The sequence below is a fragment of the Cherax quadricarinatus genome, chromosome 28 (assembly GCF_038502225.1).
Source record: "Cherax quadricarinatus isolate ZL_2023a chromosome 28, ASM3850222v1, whole genome shotgun sequence".
NCBI lineage: Eukaryota > Metazoa > Arthropoda > Malacostraca > Decapoda > Parastacidae > Cherax > Cherax quadricarinatus.
This window is the reverse complement of record NC_091319.1, coordinates 21751728-21771350: the sequence shown is the minus strand read 5'-3', so window position 1 is coordinate 21771350 and position 19623 is coordinate 21751728. Positions and strand designations below refer to the sequence as shown.

At 41.4% G+C, this 19623-nt stretch overlaps 1 protein-coding gene across 1 annotated transcript; it reads left to right on the top strand.

Moving 5' to 3' along the window:
* Positions 1–17593: 17593 nt before the first annotated feature.
* On the top strand, positions 17594–19314 carry LOC138853329 (uncharacterized). The gene is made up of 2 exons (XM_070089454.1): positions 17594–18522; positions 18684–19314. The coding sequence occupies exons 1-2, from the start codon at positions 18429–18431 to the stop codon at positions 19193–19195; spliced, it is 606 nt and encodes a 201-aa protein (XP_069945555.1). The 5' UTR covers positions 17594–18428; the 3' UTR covers positions 19196–19314.
* The last annotated feature ends 309 nt before the right edge of the window (positions 19315–19623 follow it).

The window sequence follows — 19623 nt, the reverse complement described above, 5'->3', positions numbered from 1 at the left end:
AAGGTACTGGCGGCGTCTTAAAGGTGCTGGCGTCATCTTCAAGGCACTGGCATCGTCTTCAAGGTACTGGCATATGTGAGGTAATGGAGATTATCAGAAGAGTGGTGGATCACCTAGAAAAGGTGCTGGTTCATATATGGCAACCAACAGCCTATTAGAGATCTAGGTTTAAGTAACAGAAGTAAGGCAGGAAAGAGGAATGGTAGCGTGCACCAGCGAGTGCTGGACAGAATACACGTACCATTAAAAGAGGTAAAGAAACTTCTGTGTGAGCTAGATACCTCGAAGGCAGTGGGACCAGATAATATTTCTCCATGGGTCCTGAGAGAGGGAGCTGAGGTACTGTGTCTCCATCAATAATCTTTAATCAGTCAATCGACACAGGCCAACTGCCAGAAGTGTGGAATACATTTAGTCCCAATATTTAAGAAAGAGAATATGTAGGTAGCTTTAAACGACAAACTGGTGTCAATGATGTACATAGTATGCGAGGTAATGGAGATTATCAGAAGAGTGGTGGATCACCTAAAAAATGTGCTGGTTTATATATGGCAACCAACAGCCTATTAGAGATCTAGGATTAAGTAACAAGTAAGGCAGGAAAGAGGAATGGGAGGATTGCATATTCTTGGACTGTAAGATTTTGACACGTTACCGCACAAGAGACTGGGACACAAGCAAGAGAACCAAATAGGAATAACAGAGAATGTACTACAATGAGCCAAGACATACCTAACGGGAAGGAAACAACGAGCAATTGTTAGAGAAGAGGTGTCGGAATAGGTGCATATAATGAGTGGGGTTCTACAAGGATCAGTAGTAGGACTGGTGCTATTTCTTGTATACGTGAACGACATGACAGAAGAGGTGAGTCAGAGGTATCCCTGTTCGCAGATGATGTAAGACTAAAGAGGAGAATACAAACAAGCGAGGACCAGAAAATACTACAGATGAACCTGGACAGGCTGCAAATTTATAAAGAGTGTGAAAGGGTTATGAAGACAGCAGACGGACTACAAGCTTAAGGGACAAAGCCTACAAACTTTACTCAAGGACAAGGACCTCGGGGTGAGTCTTGTACCGAGCATATCATCTGAGGCGCACAACAAACAAATAACTGCTTCAGCAAATACGTGTTTGGTAAATTTAAATCTAGCTTTCATAAATTATAGGAAGGAGTCATTCATGACACTGCACACCGTGTTCGTCAGGCCCATATTGGAGTATGCAGCACCTGGTCAAGCATGTCAGGAAACTGACAAAAGAGGATGTCAACGAGACTAGTCCCGGAGCTAAGCAGTATGTCGTATGAGAGGTTGAGGGAACTAAACCTGGTGAGACTAGAAGAAAAATCTATGAGTGATATAACAACGTAAAACTACTGAGAGGAACTGCTAGAGCGGACAAAGACAGAATGTTTGAGAGATGGGAAACAGGAATACGAGGGCACAGCTGGAAATTAAAAACATAGATGAATCAAAGCAATGTTATGAAGTATTTCTTTAGTCTTAGAGTAGTTAGGAAGTGGAACTATCTGGAGAGTGGCGTGGTAGAAGCGGGATCCATACATAGCTTTAAGAAAAGATACAGTAAGTCTCTCGAAGCCAGGAGAGAGTGAACTTAGCAGCGACCTGCTAACAGGCGGGGTCAAAACTGACTGAACCCCTGCAACCACATATAGGTGAGTACTGGCGGTAATAGAATGGGCTGCTGCTGGTTAATTAATGGGGACTGAAAGCCTATCGACAACACGAGGGTCACTAAAACTGCATGTCATCTGTTGTCCACCAGTCACCAATAATTTAATCCTTAAAATAGGGATTAAAGTAAATAGTCGGTATATAGAGTGAGAGACATACACTTCTCGGTGTATACATCCTGTGGTTGCTACTCTATATTCACCTAACACACGAAGCTGCCGCAGCAATAGCTTCTCCTCTTTAAGTATTTCACTCACCAACGTTCTCTTGTTTATACTGAAAAGAATTTGCATGTCATGGGTTGCGCGTTACGCTTCTCTGGTCTCGGGCAGCTCCTGGGCCTGGGAGAGTTTATAACGACTAGCTACAACAAAATCTATACCTCAGATGAATGGTAGCGCCTTCTGTTCATCATCGACTGACTCGGGTTCAATCCTGAGCAAGGCGGAACATATGGGCAAGTCTCCTAGCCCCTGTTGTCTCTGTTCACCTAGCAGGAAATAGATACCCAGGAGTTGCATCTTGGGATAGGACATAAGTACCCTAATGGAAATAAACCATACTGCTTGACTTAGGTGATCAGTGCTTTGGGGTTAAGTAGGTACTCGCAAAGGGGAAACTAAGAAGTTGCCTAATTCTTTTATTTTTTCTTCCGCCAACTTCTCGATATTATTTTGCTCATAACTCGAGAACGCCTCACTGAATCGGCTTCAAATTTTCAACACTTGTGTATGGTAACGAGGACTAAATTCTTGGAACAACTGGCATGTTCACATGCCCTATGACCAAAGCTGTTGATCCCATTCCCACCATGGTGTCCCATGACTCGGTTAGCAACGGACTCGCCTTGCACATTGAGTGTCCGAGGTTCGATCCCCGGCATGGGTGGAAACGTTGGGCATGTTTCCTTACACCTGCTGTTCCTGTTCACCTAGCGGTAAGTAGGTACGTGGGTGTTATTCGACTGGTGTGGGTTGCACCCTCGGGGACAAGATTAAAGGACCACAATGGAAATAAGACTGACAATCCTCGATAACGCACTGACTTCCTTGGGTTATCCTGGGTGGCTAACCCTCCGGGTTAAACCCAACAAATCTTATCTTATCCGGGGGTGGCTCAGATAGCTCCCAAAATCCTCAGTGGTAGAGCCTCAAATATTAAAAAAAAAAAAACAGGTAAATTGAGCAATACAGCAGCAAATCTGACCATTTTATGTGTAAGTGTGAAATTTTTATTCTCGTTAAATCACGTTAAATAATATTCACTTTACCTCTAATGAACGAGTTTAATATTTAATGGCTGATGCATCTTAGGAGCTGGACTTGTCATTCTCATATCGAATTTGAATGTTTACCTTTCCACAGACGACATATAAACCCCTCAAGGGTTTACTACTTTTCTCTGATTAAAATATAATAACTGTGAATAGCATCAATCTTCACTGGTTGAAGCATCGTATGAAATGGATGGAAGGTTTCATGGGACTAGGCTGTGTAGGCACAAATTTTGTTGTAGTCTGGAAAATGCTTCTGGTCGGCTTTAAACTTTTAGTGTTGATGTGATTTTCTCAAAGTAAACAATGTGATGTTAGGTTGTGTAAGTTATCACGTGTCAATTTTATAATTTAATTGGTTTCTGTGAAATAACTGGAGAATATTTCTTGTGATCAGAAGTAAATAACAGTGTTTGACTTTATTTGGTTATCTTTCCCAGATCAATGTTCTTGTGCAATCCTATTTCCTGTCTTAACCCTGATGCTTCCTACGGTATAATTTTCTCAGTATACTCAACAGACTTACCGTAGTTTCCCTATGATTCTTACACTCTTTCTTGTTCCACTTTTTCTCGTACAAAGGAACTATGCATGCTCTCTGTCAGTCTTTATGTACCTTCCCCTTTTTTCATTAGTGTATTAAATACACACCATCCATTCCAAAACTATATTCCCACCAACTTTCAGCCTCTCGGTCGATGTAATCGGTCCATCAGTCAAGGCTGATGGACCGATTATATCGACTCCAGGTTGAGGGACTGATTACCTCAGTCTCCTTCTGATCTTCACCATTCTTCTTTGTATTGGACTGACAAAACCACTATGTGGCGAAACGTTTCCGCTGTAAACATACCCAAGTGTTGCACATGTGTCTAATTTATCAACTTGTCGGTTCTCTGAACCATTTATCAGCATTATGTGGTTACACAATAGCAAGTGTCACACCCGGTGCCAGGGTTCCTCTTAGAAGAGTTTGCATCAGGAGTATGTGTAAAACTGCAGGGAAGCGCTAAACCGTGAAGGTCATACAGCACTGAAGAAATAGGAGATAATTACGTTTGATCCAAGTGAAGGGTAACTCCAATTCCTTGGATCGAGAGCCTTTTACTAGCATCAGGAGTCTTCACGTGAAATACCGAAAATTATGGAGGTCAACTGTTGTCAGCTTTCACCTGCCACATGCAGAGGTGTCCCAACCTAGTTCTAGAAGCTACAAGTCACACTCTATGTTGGACACTGTGTGGCATGTTTACTGTATCAGTGGTTCACAAGGGATACTGCTGGAGGCTAGCACTTCCTGGTCTGTGAAAGTACTGTATCAGTGATACATACATGATACTGCTTGAGGGCAGCACTTTCTGATCTGAGTGTACTGTATCAGTGATACTGCTGGAGCCCAGCATTTTCAGGTCTGTGAGTGTACTGTAATCTTTCGTCTTTCAGTATATACTGTGTAGAGCAGGACCACCCAAATGAAGTTCAACCCATGCACGTCCCAGATTGTGTTTCACTGTTGGTTTATTCATGACTGGTAATGTTTGCATGTGATAGACTGCATATGTGGAGGAACTGGAAGAGCAGCCATCACCATGTGGTAAGTTCTGGGTATTTTCGGTGGCTGTACACTTAGTGGCCACTTTATTAAGTACACCCTTCTAGTACCGAGAGTACCGAGTAGGGGCTCTCTTTGCACCCAGAACAGCATGAATTCTTCGTGGCATGGATTCAACAAGGCGCTGCAAATATTCCTTTAGAGATTCTAATCCATGTTGACATTATAGTATCACGCTGTTGCAGATTTGTCAGCTGAACATTCATGCTATGCACCCTACTATCAGGCTGTGACCTTACCATCTGTATGTTGCAGCAGGAATGGCGATTCGTCAAACCAGGCGACGTTTTTCAAATCTTCAGCTTTCTAGTTTTGATGACCCTGTGCTCACTGTAGCTTCGGTTTCTTAGCTGACAACAGTGGAACCCAGTGTGGTATTCTGCTGTTGTAACCCATACACTTCAAGGTTTGACGTACTGTGTATTCAGTAGATGCTCTTCTGCATACCACTGTTATAACACGTGGCTATCCGTGTTACTGTCGTCTTCCTATCAGCTTCAACTAGTCTGGCCATTCTGCACCAACCTCTCTCATTAACAATGTGTTTTCGCCCACAGAACTGCCGCTCAATGGATGTTTTGTTTCTTACACCATTCTCTGTAAACTCTAAGAAACTGTTATGAGTAAAAATCCCAGAAGATCAGCAGTTTCTGAGACACTCAAACCGGGGTACCCCGTCTAGCACCAACACTCATTCCACAGTCAGTCACTGAGATCACAATTCTACCCCATTCAGATGTTCCGTCTAAACAACTGAACCTCTTCACAATGGCCCCATGCTTTTAGGCGTTGATGTGCTGCCACGTGATTGGCTGAATAGATATATGTAATAACGAACAGGTGTATAGGTGTACCTAATAAAGTGAACACTGAGCGTAGGTAGCAGTCATGCAAAATAGCCGAGAGCTGTAAACATTGCATATATAGTCTGTCTGAGCATTATATACCTACCCTTCTTGGGGTCAAATATAATAATAATAATAATAATAATAATAATAATAATAATAATAATAATAATAATAATAATAATAATATATACATACAGGGAGACTAGAAATAATTTATTATGCATTTATAGCCATTTTTAACTATAACTTCATGTTTAATAACTATTTTCATGTGTGGTTGTGCAATGTCTGCAGGGATGATTGTGTGCGCAAGTGTGGTGCTGCTGAGTGTCCTGGCAGACAGCTGCAACACACTCAGCTGTGTTGAGTGTTACTGGCTGCCAGCTGCAATACACTCAACTGTGTTGAGTGTCCCGGCTGCCATCTGCAACACAATCAGCTGTATACCTGGAGTATACCTGGAGAGAATTTCCGGGGTCAACGCTCCCGCGGCTCGGCCTGAGATCAGGCCTCGTGGTGGATCAGGGTCTTATCAACCAGGCTGTTACTGTTGGGAGGGTTCCGTGGAGATATGATGGTTGGAGATAAACACACTTGTTGGGTAGCATTCACTTATATTAGCAGAGTTGTGAGGGAAATGGCCCAGCCTACCTGTTGCCTTGAAGCCTACACTGGATCTGAGAGGGTGGCATGGTGAGGGACGCTCACCAGCGGCACTGTGTGACGTCACATGCTTGCCCCTAGGCCTAGCAAGGGATCGTCTATATAAAATATATAAATGGTACTAACTACGATACTCAGATATGCTACATAAACATATACAGGGGATCAGCAACTATGCTGACATTACTGCTGGCCGAACGCAAACCGTACGAACCACAGCCCGGCTGGTCAGGTGTTGTGTTGAGTGTTGCTGGCTGCCAGCTGCAACACACTCAGCTGTGTGTCCGGTTAAGCCAGGTATGTACAAGTTGTTGTGCATATATTGTTTCTGTAAGCGTGACCTATTGCCTGTTGAACTGACCCATGTTGCAAGTACACACCTGTGACTGGTGTCCAAGAACAAGCACACACCTGTGGCAGGTGTGGAAGATTCTACATCTGAGGCAAGATATTACGACCCAGGTAATTAAGGCCTGTATCCTAGGTGTTAAAAGGGAGCTTGGAGCAAAGTAAACACAGCAGAAAAACTTTGAATTATATTATCCTTCACCAAGTATAAACAGAAATATGTACACTATATACACTATGTACAGCAAATAAGTATTAGTGCACGCCACGGTAGTCAAGCCAGAGCAGCAGCCAAGAGACAAGATAGATAACCGTGCTTCAACCAGCAGCAGAATGAAAATGACAAGGGTGAAAAGGTGAGTGGTAGCCACGTCACCATCACAATTGCCAGATCCACATTATGATTGGCTGAACCTAGGTGCTGATTTGACGATGGGGCCCCGTGAACCGTCAAACCCTTAGCGACCTGGTTTGCTCGTTGGTAAGGCAGCCTAAGTGAGTGTGTTAACATACTCCAAGTAAAGGTTACATACCCTTTGCATGCAACACAAGAACTCCCCGTTGATTGCCTGATCAGCCAAGCTGTTGCTGTTAGTGGCCCCTGGCAAGCCTACAGAGAAATCACAAGAAGTTCTGACTGAACCCTCAGGCTGTCCAGAGGTACTGACTGAGCCCCAGGCTGTTCAGAGGTGCTGACTAAACCCCAGGCTGTCCAGAGGTGCTGATTGAACCCCAGTCTGTCCAGAGGTGCTGACTGAACCCCAGGTTGTTCAGAGGTGCTGACTGAACACGGGCTGTTAAGAGGTGCTGACTGAACCCCCAGGTTGTCCAGAGGTGCTGACTGAACCCCCAGGCTCTCCAGAGGTGCTGACTGAACCCCAGGCTGTCCAGAAGTGCTGACAAAACCCTCAGACTGTCCAGAGGTGCTGACTGAACCCCAGTCTGTCCAGAGATGCTGACTGAACCCCAGGTTCTTCGGAGGTGCTGACTGAACCCAGGCTGTTCAGAAGTACTGACTGAACCCCCAGGCTGTCCAGAGGTGCTGACTGAACCCCAGTCTGTCCAGAGGTGTTGACTGAACCCTAGGTTCTTCGGAGGTGCTGACTGAACCCAGGCTGTTCAGAAGTACTGACTGAACCCCCAGGCTCTCCAGAGGTGCTGACTGAACCCCAGGCTCTTCAGAGGTGCTGATTGAACCCAGACTGTTCAGAGGTGCTGACTGAACCCCCAGGCTGTCCAGAGGTGCTGACTGAACCCCCAGGCTCTTCAGAGGTGCTGACTGAACCCCAGGCTGTCCAGAGGTGCTGACTGAACCCTCAGGCTGTCCAGAGGTGCTGACTGAACCCCAGGCTGTCCAGAGGTGTTGACCGAACCCCAAGCTGTCCACAAAGTTAGCAAATGCTTCCAGTATCACTACTTCGAGCAAGAGCCATGACTCCAGTGAGCAGCTCGTCTTGGCGCTGTGTGACGGGACTCCAGTAAGCAGCTCGTGTTGGTGACGCTGTGTGACGGCTGAAGTCTGGCAATCAAGAAAAGGGGCGGGGGATGTGGAAAAATAAAAAAAATGTAAACACAAGGGCGTGTTGCAATTCGCTGGGTTATTTAACATGATTAACCATGCGTACGCCAGCACCACCGTTGAGCGAGGCTACAGCACCGCCGGTAAGTTAGTGGTAGCTCATAGTGACACCCTACAGTGTCCTCAGATACAGTGTTTTGCCGCTGCCACTACACTGTATACGCACCACCAGGCCGGATCATATATATAAGTAGTGAAAAATGCGGCTGGGGCGTCCCTTCCGGAAAAAGGCATGCGGCTGGGGCGTCCCTTCCGGTTTAGGCCTTCCACTGGGCGCACCCTTCCGGTTTAGGCGTTCCACTGAGCGCACCCTTCCGGTCTAGGACCAGCAGCTGGAGGGTCACCTTTTCACACCTAGGTGTTACTTCCGGTTTTGACCATGACCTCGCCCTCGAGACTACCTCACCCTTGACCCCCCAACCAATACCCCCACCCACCACGACCCCCCGCCTCGCGACCCCACCATCGCGCCGCGCGCCCGCGCGCCCGCCCCGCGCGTACGCCCGCGCGCCCGCCCGCCGCCCCGCGCGCCCTTCGCGCGCCCGCCCGCCCCGCGCGCCCGCGCACCTTCTGCTGCGCCTTCTGCGGCGGGGCGGGGGCGGGCGCGCGAAGGGCGCGCGGGGCGGCGGGCGGGCGCGCGGGCGTACGCGCGGGGCGGGCGCGCGGGCGCGCGGCGCGATGGGGGGGTCGCGAGGCGGGGGGTCGGGGTGGGGGGGGGTCTTGGTTGGGGGGTCAAGAGTGAGGTAGTCTCGAGGGCGAGGTCATGGTCAAAACCGGAAGTAACACCTAGGTGTTACTTCCGGTTTTGACCATGACCTCGCCCTCGAGACTACCTCACCCTTGACCCCCCAACCAATACCCCCACTCCCCACGACCCCCCCGCCTCGCGACCCCAGCATCGCGCCGCGCGCCCGCGCGCCCCCGCCCGCCCCGCGCGCCCGCCCGCGCGCCCGCCCGCGCGCCCCGCCCGCGCGCCCGCCCGCGCGCCCGCCCGCCGCCCGCCCCGCGCGCCCTTCGCGACCCCCGACCGCGCCTTCTGCTGCGCCTTCTGCAGCGTCATCCGGATCGCCCCCGCACCTCGAATTTTTTTTCTTATGATCTCCTTGGATCCAGGTTTTTGGATTCCCCCCCTATGGGGTTTCGAATTTTTTTTTGAATTTCATTTTCTTGTGCTCTCCATCTCCTCGGATCAAGTTTTTAAGGTTCCCCCTCTCACTTTCACCCCCATCCCAAAATTTCTCGATAATACAAGTTTTTGGATTCCCCCCCTATGGGGGTTTTGAATTTCTTATGATCACCTTGGATCAAATTTTTGGATTACCCCTCCCACTTTCACCCACCCCCCAACCTCAAATTTTTCTCGATAATACCAAGTTTTTGGATTCCCTCCTATGGGGTTTTCGAAATTCCTCGGATCAAAGTTTTTGGAATCCCCCCCTCCCCTCTCTGGGGGTAAGCATTCAAAATAGACTCCTCCTATGGGGGCATGCTTACTACAGGTCTAAAAGTTTCCTCTCATTAAGTCAAATGAACTAAAAGTTTCCCCTTATTATTTTAAAATGAACTAAAAGTTTCCCCTTATTATTTTAAAATGAACTAAAAGTTTCCGCTCATTAAGTCAAATGAACTAAAAGTTTCCTCTCATTAAGTTAAATGAACTAAAAAAAGCATGTTTACTCGGCGGTCAGTGACGTCACGCACACAGGCTGAATCATGTCGACCCTATGTCAGTGACGTCAGTATTCCTCTCATTAATGTGTTTACTCGACGCTCAGTGACGTCACGTGATGACCGCGCACACAGGTTGAATCTTGTCTACCCTTTTACCCACCCTCCCAAACCCTCACACTCCAACCAACACCTCACAATTTTCACTCATAACCCCCAATTTTTCTCGTTTTAACCCTTTTAGTTCATTAAAGTTAATAAGGGGACACATGCATCAGAAAGTCACCACATCGCTTACATCCACTTTTCGTTAAATTCACTACTCACAATTTTACATATTACGAAGTTAAATACGCACTTTTACTTTGAACATCTTCAAAACACTCTCATAAATCATTTGAATACTCACAAAAAATACCTTTATACATTTCCAAACAACACTGAAATACTCCAAAAAACATCATTCGAACACCCCCAAATCACCTCTGAATACTCCCAGAACACCTTCATAAATACTCTTGCACATCATTTGAACACCTTCATAAGTACTCTCATAATCATTTGTACACCTTCAAAAAACACCTTTGAATACTCACATAAACACCCTTGAACACCTTCAAAACACCTTCAAAGCACTCTCATAATCATTTGAACACACTCAAAACACCTTTGAATAACCTCAAAACACCTTTGAACACCTTCAAAACACCCTTGAACACCTTCAAAACACCCTTGAACACCTTCAAAAACAACATTTGAACACACTCAAAACACCTTTGAACATTTCCAAAACACTATTTGAGTACTCCCAAATAAGATTTTACATCTCTAATTTATCTGCACTTTCATTAAATTACAACTCATCCCTCAGTCTCCAGACTAGGCATTTTCTCGTTTTTACCCTTTTAGTTCATTAAAGTTATTAAGGGGGCACAATACATCAGAAAAAAAAAAGTCACAAAAACTAACTCAAACACTTTACTTTGAACACCCCCAAAAACACTCTCATAATCATTTGTACACCTTCAAAAAACACCTTTGAACACCTTTGAACATTTCCAAACAACACTGAAACACTTCCAAAAACACCATTTGAGTACTCCCAAATACACCACTGAATACTAAAACACCACTGAATACACTCAAAACACCACCAAAATCACCATAAACTAAGATCAACACCCACATCCCACAACACCCACAACCCACAACACCCACAATTTTTTCTCGTTTTATCTAATTTCATCAGAAAGTCACAACACCCACACCCCCCATTTTTTTTCTCGTTTTAACCCTTTTAGTTCATTAAAGTTAATAAGGGGCCACACTACATCAGAAAAAGTCACAAAAACAACCCACTTATAACGTCTTTTCGGTATCTCTAGTTCGACAACAACACCCACATCCCACATCACCCACATCCCACATCCCCCACACACACACACACAGACACACACACACACATCCCTAACCTAACCTAACCTAACCTAACTCCTAACCTATCCTAACCTAGCCTAACCTAACTTAACCTAACCTAACCTTTACCTAACCTTTACCTAACTTAACCTATCCTAACCTAATCTAACCTAACCTAACCTAACTTATCCTAACCTTGCCTAACCTAACCTAACCTTACCTAAATTATCCTAACCTAACCTAACCTAGCCTAACCTAACCTAACTTAACCTAACCTAACCTAACCGAACCTACCCTAACCTAACCTTACCTAACCTAACCTAGCCTAACCTAACCTAACCTAACTTAACCTAACCCAACCTAACCTAACCTAACCTAGCCTAACCTAACTTAACCTAACCTAACCTAACCTACCCTAACCTAACCTAACCTAACCTATCTTAACCTTACCTAACCTAACCTAGCCGAACCTATCCTAACCTAACCTAAAATATATTGGAACACTTCCAAAATACATTAGAGTACTCCAGAATTACTTTGAACGACTCCATTTTTGGATATTTCCAAATTAGTTTTGAAAACTTTATCGTAAAATCGAACATTATTTTTCTTGTTGGTAAAACACACTCAATGGTAGAAATATTTACTCGATTTCCGAATAGAAGCACTGTCCTCGCTCTGAGAGACTCATTGTGGGTCACCCCAACACATGGTATAATGCGGTTCACACCTAAGGTAGATTTAAGATAATCATGAACACCTGGGTCAACACAGGTCAGACAGACAGCATGTTGTGCGGTTCAGCGTTGGAAGATGAGGTCCTTTAACTTAATGAGAGGAAACTTTTAGTTCATTTTAAAATAATATGGGGAAGATGAGCTCAGTCACGGATAGAAGCACTGTCCTCGCTCTGAGAGACTCATTGTGGGTCACCCCAACACATGGTGTAATGCGCTTCACACCCAAGGTAGAACATAACACCTGGGTCAACTCAGGACAGACAGGCGCCATGTAATGCGGTTCACACCCATGGTAGAACATAACACCTGCGTCAACTCAGGACAGACAGGCGCCATGAAATGCGGGTAACATCCAAGATAGAATATAATACCAGTATATCCTTACTGAAACACCTGGGTCAATCGTCACCCTAAAGCAACTAATTTTGGTGAGGCAGTCCTGCTCCATATTAACTGTGTCCTCTTGTTGAACTAAAAGTATTATATATCTTGAAAACCCATTAAGACTTACAGTGTACAAGTCACCTCTCTATGGTAAACACCCTTTTTAGTTCATTCAACTTAAAGAGAGGAAGCTTTTAGATCATTTTAAAATAATAAGGGGAAGATGTTGAACTTGTCAACATACACATCTGCTGACGTTGATATATTTCGTTATCCATCAAGGATTATCATTGCCGGTTATTCGAATAGTGGCAAATCGTATTTCACATCAAAATTAATAAAGTTATACCACGAGAAATTTCATAACATTATAATATGCGGGGTGACATCACATCCCTTAGAACAAGATTCAGAGATAACTCATAAATTAACATTAAGTAACGATATTATCGACCCGCAGAATGTCATTGCATCACCTGATGAAAATACAATAATTATTGTTGATGATCTATTTTTAAAAGCAGGTAACAGTGAAATTATTCTCGAATGTTTTACTAAAGGTAGACATCATAATATAAGCATTATTCTGATTACTCAAAATATATTTCACGGAGGACGATATAGTCGTACCATGGCTTTAAACGCCACGCATTTTGCTTTATTTAAAATGAGGGATCTTGGACAAGTAGAGATTCTGGGGCGACAAGTGTTCGGAAAAAATAAGGAATTTGTAAATATATATAAATCTGCTATAAAACGATCACCCTTTGGTTATTTATTCATAGACCTTGCATTAAATACACCAGAAGCATTACAGTTGCGAACCAATGTGTTACGGCAGGATTCCTACGAAATTGTATACCAATGGAGCGAGCAAAATTAATTGAAAAGGTTTATAGAGATCCTGGATCTGCTGGGTCATTCTCTGGTGTAAACAGTTTATATACAGCTGTAAAAAAGATTGATCCGTCCATAACCTTGAAAGAGGTCAGAAATTTCTTAAATTCAGAAAGATCATATACTTTATACGTTCTTAAACCTAAGAAGTTTCCTCGTAGGAAAATAATTGCTCCTAAACCCAGAGTGATATTAACCTGTGATTTGGGTGATATGTCTAAATTATCCAGATATAATGATGGATATAAATACATTCTCGTGTGTATCGATGTTTTTTCAAGATATTTACAAGCAGTACTCATGAAAAAGAAAGACGGACCGAGCACTTTACATGCATTACAAAACATATTGGAGAATGAAAAGGCGAAGAATATATCGAGATTATTTACAGATAAAGGCAGGGAGTTTCTAAATAAACAGGTACAGAATTATCTCCAGAGTAAGCATATAAAGTTATATCATGTATTTTCGAAAGAAACAAAAGCTTCCATTGCAGAGAGAGGCTTGCAAACGCTGAAACGTAAATTATACAAGTATATGACAAGTGCCAATACATTTAATTATTCAAAAGTGTTAAATGAATTAGTAGATGCGTATAATTCATCTCCGCACTCGGGGATTGGCGGTAAAACCCCATTGCAAGTCCATGGTATTACGTCATTGAATGATATAAGGAATCAGTTTCGGATAAATTATAAAAATGGAAGATCCAATAAGAAACGAATCAGTAAGAAATTGGCTGTTGGAGACACAACAAGAGTGACTCTTAGCAGATCATCCGCGTTTAACCGAGGGTTTCACACACAAAATACAGAGGAAATATTTAAAATATATAGAATTAATAATTCTCAACCTATAACAACATATCATTTGAAAGATTTGAAAGGTGAAAAGATTAAAGGAATATTTTATCGCGAAGAATTGACCCCAGTCATACCACCTCCAGAATATATTATCGACAGAGTATTGAAACGAAAAAAAATTGGTGGAATTACGCATTATTTGGTATCTTATAAAGGTTATGATTCCACTTTTAATTCGTGGGTCAAAGAAGGAGATTTGTTGAAGGTACAATGAAAAAATCATTATTAGAAAAATTTAAAGAATTAATTACATTACTTAATAGTCTCCCACGCAATCATCGGAAGAGTTTATTACAACAGTTTAAGAAAACACACATAAGTTGTATCAGTGAGATTTTCAAGAATTTGATTAAGAATAAAATACCATTAGACCCTAAAATATTTAAAAAGTACAAGAACGAGATTAAATCATTAGCTTGTAAGAAAATCGGTTTTCAGCGTAAAAAGAAATATTTGCTGAGTATCAGAGGTGGAAATCTTCTTGGCATTATATTACCTCTAGCAGTAAATATTATTTCGAGATTGTTTAATAAATCATGAAAGAATTTTATCTTGTACCAACTTCAGTTATGAATCGGAAACCTCTCGAGTTAGTAAAATCGGAGGGTGATGAGAATTTGGAAGGAGGTGGTGGTGGTGCATGCTTGAAGCGTGGTGTTAAACGCAAGTTTAAGACTACTCCCGCTAGGCAGGTCAACCCACCTGCTCTCACCTCGGTGAAACCTCAGAAAACCCCAGATTTGTCAAGATTCATGCACATAAGAGTGAGTGCGAGAAATATAGAATATGTGAAATCAATGTTGGTATTATTGCAAAGAAATCCTTTGGTGAGTTGGGATGAGAATGGTGACCTTCTTACCCCCATTACTGGACGTAATATTATTGAAATATTAAATGTTTTATCAGAAAATAATGTGAAATCAGCGAGAAGAATCGATTCTGATTACTTAACAGAAATAAAGCATTTATTAAATATATCAGGTATACATTTTGATTTTGTGAGGAATACAAAAGTGAGAAAACAATTATTACATAAAGGAGGCGGTGTAAGGAGAGAAACATCGTGGATATCATATTAGGTGAGTATATAAACTCTGTGATGTTATGTTTTTATTTAGTGTGTGTTATAAGAGTGTAGAGATGGCTGAACGTCTTCTATACGTGTGTAGCGATTCAAGTCTCGATTTATTTCCCGCCAATACACCTTCGGCTTTCATTAATAAATTATATGACCCCATTATATTAGATAATAAAATTGATTATGAGGTTGCTCTGAAAAATATAATTTACCCCAAGACGCATTATATACCGCAAAAGAATTTGAAGATATGTATTACATATGAGAAATCTACAGTAAATAAATATATGCATAAAATTGATATGAGCAAAATTATTGGAGGTGATATGGCAAGGATTTTAGAGGCAATAAATGAGGATATTAATGCAAATCTCTTAATAGCAGTTAAACATACAACGGGTATTATCATCCCCAAAAACTCAATTGTGTTCACATATCATCCAGGAATAAACAGAGTGGTTATTAACTTGAAAAAAAAAATTATACTACCTTCTGATATTACCAGTGGTTATGTGGGGTTGGAATTTGATAAAGAAGGAAGCGATATGCTAGGGTTCTTAGGTAATGAAATTTTGTATGTCTTTACCAATAAAAAAGAGATTATTTTTAACGAGTCTGGTGTGAAGGCGGTAAACCCACCCGATCCTGAATCAGGTATTAATTATATGTTAATATATAGTGATTTGATTGATCCCATTAATTTTGGCGATCAGTTGGTATCTCTTTTGGGAGTAGTTGATATTAATACATTAAGATCTAATTATGACCCCACAATGTATAAACCACTTAATAAAAAGATAATTGATCAAGTGAGTATTAAGCTCGCTGATCAGAAAGGAAGGTTAATTCAATATAATGACAAGTGTTCTACTGTATGTGTACTACATTTAAGACCTATAAAACGAGAGTGAATGATCAAGTTGAGTTAATATTGAACGAACCGTCAAGATGAGAACCAGTTTCTCTCCTCCTTCAGTGGAATCATTCCTGAAACTCTTTGATACTTCGAGGGTGAAAGGGGGAGGTTTAGATGATATTATATTATATAAAGCTAGAGGGAGGGGCGGAGGATTATTGTCATTTCTCGGTGGGATGGCCAGAAAAGCATTACCATTCTTATTGAATACCTTTGCTCCGGGAGTATTACAATACGGGCAAAATGTGTTGAACGATGTTAATAATGGTATTGCATTGAAAAATTCTGCGAGAAATAGAGGCGTAGAAACATTGAAGGGTGTCGGACAGAAGTTATTATCCGGAGGAAGTAGAAAGATTGGTTTGAAACGATTGAAATTTAATAATAAAAGAAACTGGAATATTTAATTAATTTTAGTTTATTGTTAACTGTCATATTGTTAGTATGTCGGCTGGTGCTCTATACGTTACACCAGGGGGACTCAACGCCCCCGTCCCCACTTATTCTCATTCCATAACTGATGGATTCCCAAAATTACCAGGACATGCCATTATTGAATCCTCAATAGCAGCTAGACGCACCTGTGAAGTATTACCAGTAAATCAAGGATCTGATAAATTTCTCGAATTTAGAATACAAAGTTCAGAAGGTCATTTTTTAGATTTAACGAGTCTGGCCTTGGAAATGAACATAAATATAACAAATGAGGATGGGAGTGCACTGGGAGACGGAGATAAGGCGATATTTGTGAACTCTATAAGTCAGACAATATTCAAATCTGTGTGTTTGTATCTCAATGAACAACTTATAGAATCGAATCCATTTTATTCATATACGGGTTATATTAAACTGCTTAAGCATTTATCCCCATCAAAATTAGATACATTGGGAAGAATAGCATTCTTTCGTAATAAAGACACAGCAAGTAGTACTATTACAACAGCTGATTTAGATGATATTAAGAAAGACGAAGGTAAATTAACGAATGAAGTGAATACTTGTTTCCCTTTGATGCTGGATGTGAGTAGTTTTCACGAATATATCCTGGATAGTGTCGAATGTCGATTGAGACTTGAAATGCATTCACCCGCATGGGTAATTATGACTCCATTAAGCGGAAAAACATATAAATATAATATTAATTCCATTAAATTATGGATCGATAAAGTTATTCCGTATACGAATGCATTAATTGCATTGAATTCAAGCATGAGGGCAAACCCGCAGGGGTGTGAATATCTGTTCAAGAAGACATTATTTAAATCATATATTCTGGCATCTAATCAAACACAATTGATCGCAGATAATCCTTGGGGACAAGTCATACCCGATAAGATATTTATTATATTAGTTGATATGAAGACATATGATGGAGGATATAATTTTAATCCATTATATTTTCAACATGAAGATTTGAATCATTTCGGGGTTACAATTAATTCAGAAATGATTCTTAATATTGACTGTAAGTTCCCTACCCACGCGAGTAGGTTATATTACGCTACCTTGAAATCTCTGGGTTTGGAGACTGATCATCTGATTACATATAAGAGTTTTCTCCAAGGCAGAACTATATTAGGTGTTGACCTGAGAAGTGAACAGGTTAAGAATGCTATATCTGTCGAGAAGAATGGTAATTTGAGAATAGATATGACATTTGGTAAACCGAAAGATGAGAATAGAATTTGTCTGATGTTTGGTGAAACTAATGCGATTTTAAATATAAATGAAAATAGAACAGTGATAGTGCATACGCGAGTATAGACCATGAATTGTGAAGAAATAAATATTGCCTTGAAACATCATACGGGAAGATACGCCTCGTATTTGGGTTGTTTTGCCGCAAATAATATAAATGAAGTTATTATGAGGATAAAAGATAAGCCGGTAATTTTCATCATTAATATATTGAACGATCAAGATGAAAATATGGGTCATTGGATTAGTATATATGTGAACAAATACATATTAATATATTTAGATAGTTTCGGGGTGGATTTAAAACATTATACAAATATATATGAGAAAATTATATACAAGAGAAATTTCATGTACGGTATTAATCAGAGGATTCAACATGAAAAATCATTGGTGTGCGGCTTATATGCTATATATTTTGTGTATAAGTTAACAAATTATAGCGTCAAGAAAATTATACCATATTTGTTTAAAGATTTTGGTAGAAATAAATTAAAGAATGACCAATTTATAATGAAATATGCATATGAGCATTTCAATATACCCTCATGTTCAAGTGTATTTGCTAATAATTCAACGTGGAATTATGAAAATCTGTGTAAAATATTGGAATTATAATACGGTGGGGTAGAGGCGTTTAGAGGCGGGGCGAAAGGTTAGAGGCGGGGCGAAAGGTCATAACGCTGCTATAAATGCCCGTGCTGGGTCACTCTTTGCATCTACTGTCATTCAAGTTGGGTCAAGGATGAATCCAATTCAGTACTCCGTTGGAGGTGTCTGCGAGGAGGAGAGAAGACTGCATCCCTGTGTATGTCGGAATAATCCACCTGCGGTAAATGGTAAGTGATTTTTGTTCATTATCTTGTTCTAATATTGAAAAAATCTTTTTTTACACATAAATGATTTTAGAAGTGTAATGTATTAACCAATAAAACTTTTTAATGCAATTAAAGATATGCCTTATTCTTCTTCTAATCGAGAATTTTTTTTTCTTTGCCAGATGCGAATATAATGCGCTTGTTGGAACTTATTCGCGAAAATCAAATCCGACAGGAGCAAATGATTTGTGAGTTGATGGGATTGTTAGGAGCGAGATCCACCCAGCCTCCTACCCATCCATATGGAGATGCTGTTGCTACCCCTCCTACCAACGAGACTTCTCCCCGACCTCATGTGGATGTTGAGACTGTGCCTCCTACTCAGGTGGTTGATGTTAACGCTATTATCCAGGATATTGTAACTCCTACCCACGCCGAGATCGACCCTTCTCCCCAGTCTCATATGAGTGGAGAATGTGTTAGTAGTTGTTATTGCGATAAATGCGTATGGAGCGAGATGGAATATTTTATGACAAATTCCCAACCTACTTCATGTATGGATGAGGATTCCCCCATTTATTATCCACCAGCTTCCCCCCCAGAAGTTTATTGTATAACAGATGAGGAAGAAGATGACGACCCTGAACAAAATGCACAGAAATTCTACAAGAGAAGAAAAATTACTCTACGTTGATTTTAGTCAATGAATTGTAGCTTTTTTCAATGAAATTGTATTTGTTTGTATTACCAGAAATGTAATGGCTGTATAATAAATAATGAAAAAAAAAATATTGTGTATTAGTGTTATCCTGAAATGTGTCTTTCTGATGATGAAAATGTTTTCCCTATGATGTATATGTGTCCCCTTATTAACTTGAATGAACTAAAAAAGGATCGACATGATTCAGCCTGTGCGCGTGACGTCACTGACATAGGGGTAAGTCGACAAGATTTAGCTTGTATGTGTGGTCCTTTTTTAGTTCATTTAACTTAATGAGAGGAAACTTTTAGTTCATTTTAAAATAATAAGGGGAAGATGTTTAGACCTGTAGTAAGCATGCCCCCATAGGAGGAGTCTATTTTGAATGCTTACCCCCAGAGGGGGGGGGGATTCCAAAAACT

Excerpts from the sequence above, each read along its gene's own strand:
- LOC138853329 (XM_070089454.1), top strand. The coding sequence starts at position 18,429 with ATGAATCCAATTCAGTACTCCGTTGGAGGTGTCTGCGAGGAGGAGAGA. Across the intron at positions 18,523-18,683 it reads TAATCCACCTGCGGTAAATG|ATGCGAATATAATGCGCTTG; the intron begins GTAAGTGATTTT and ends TTTCTTTGCCAG.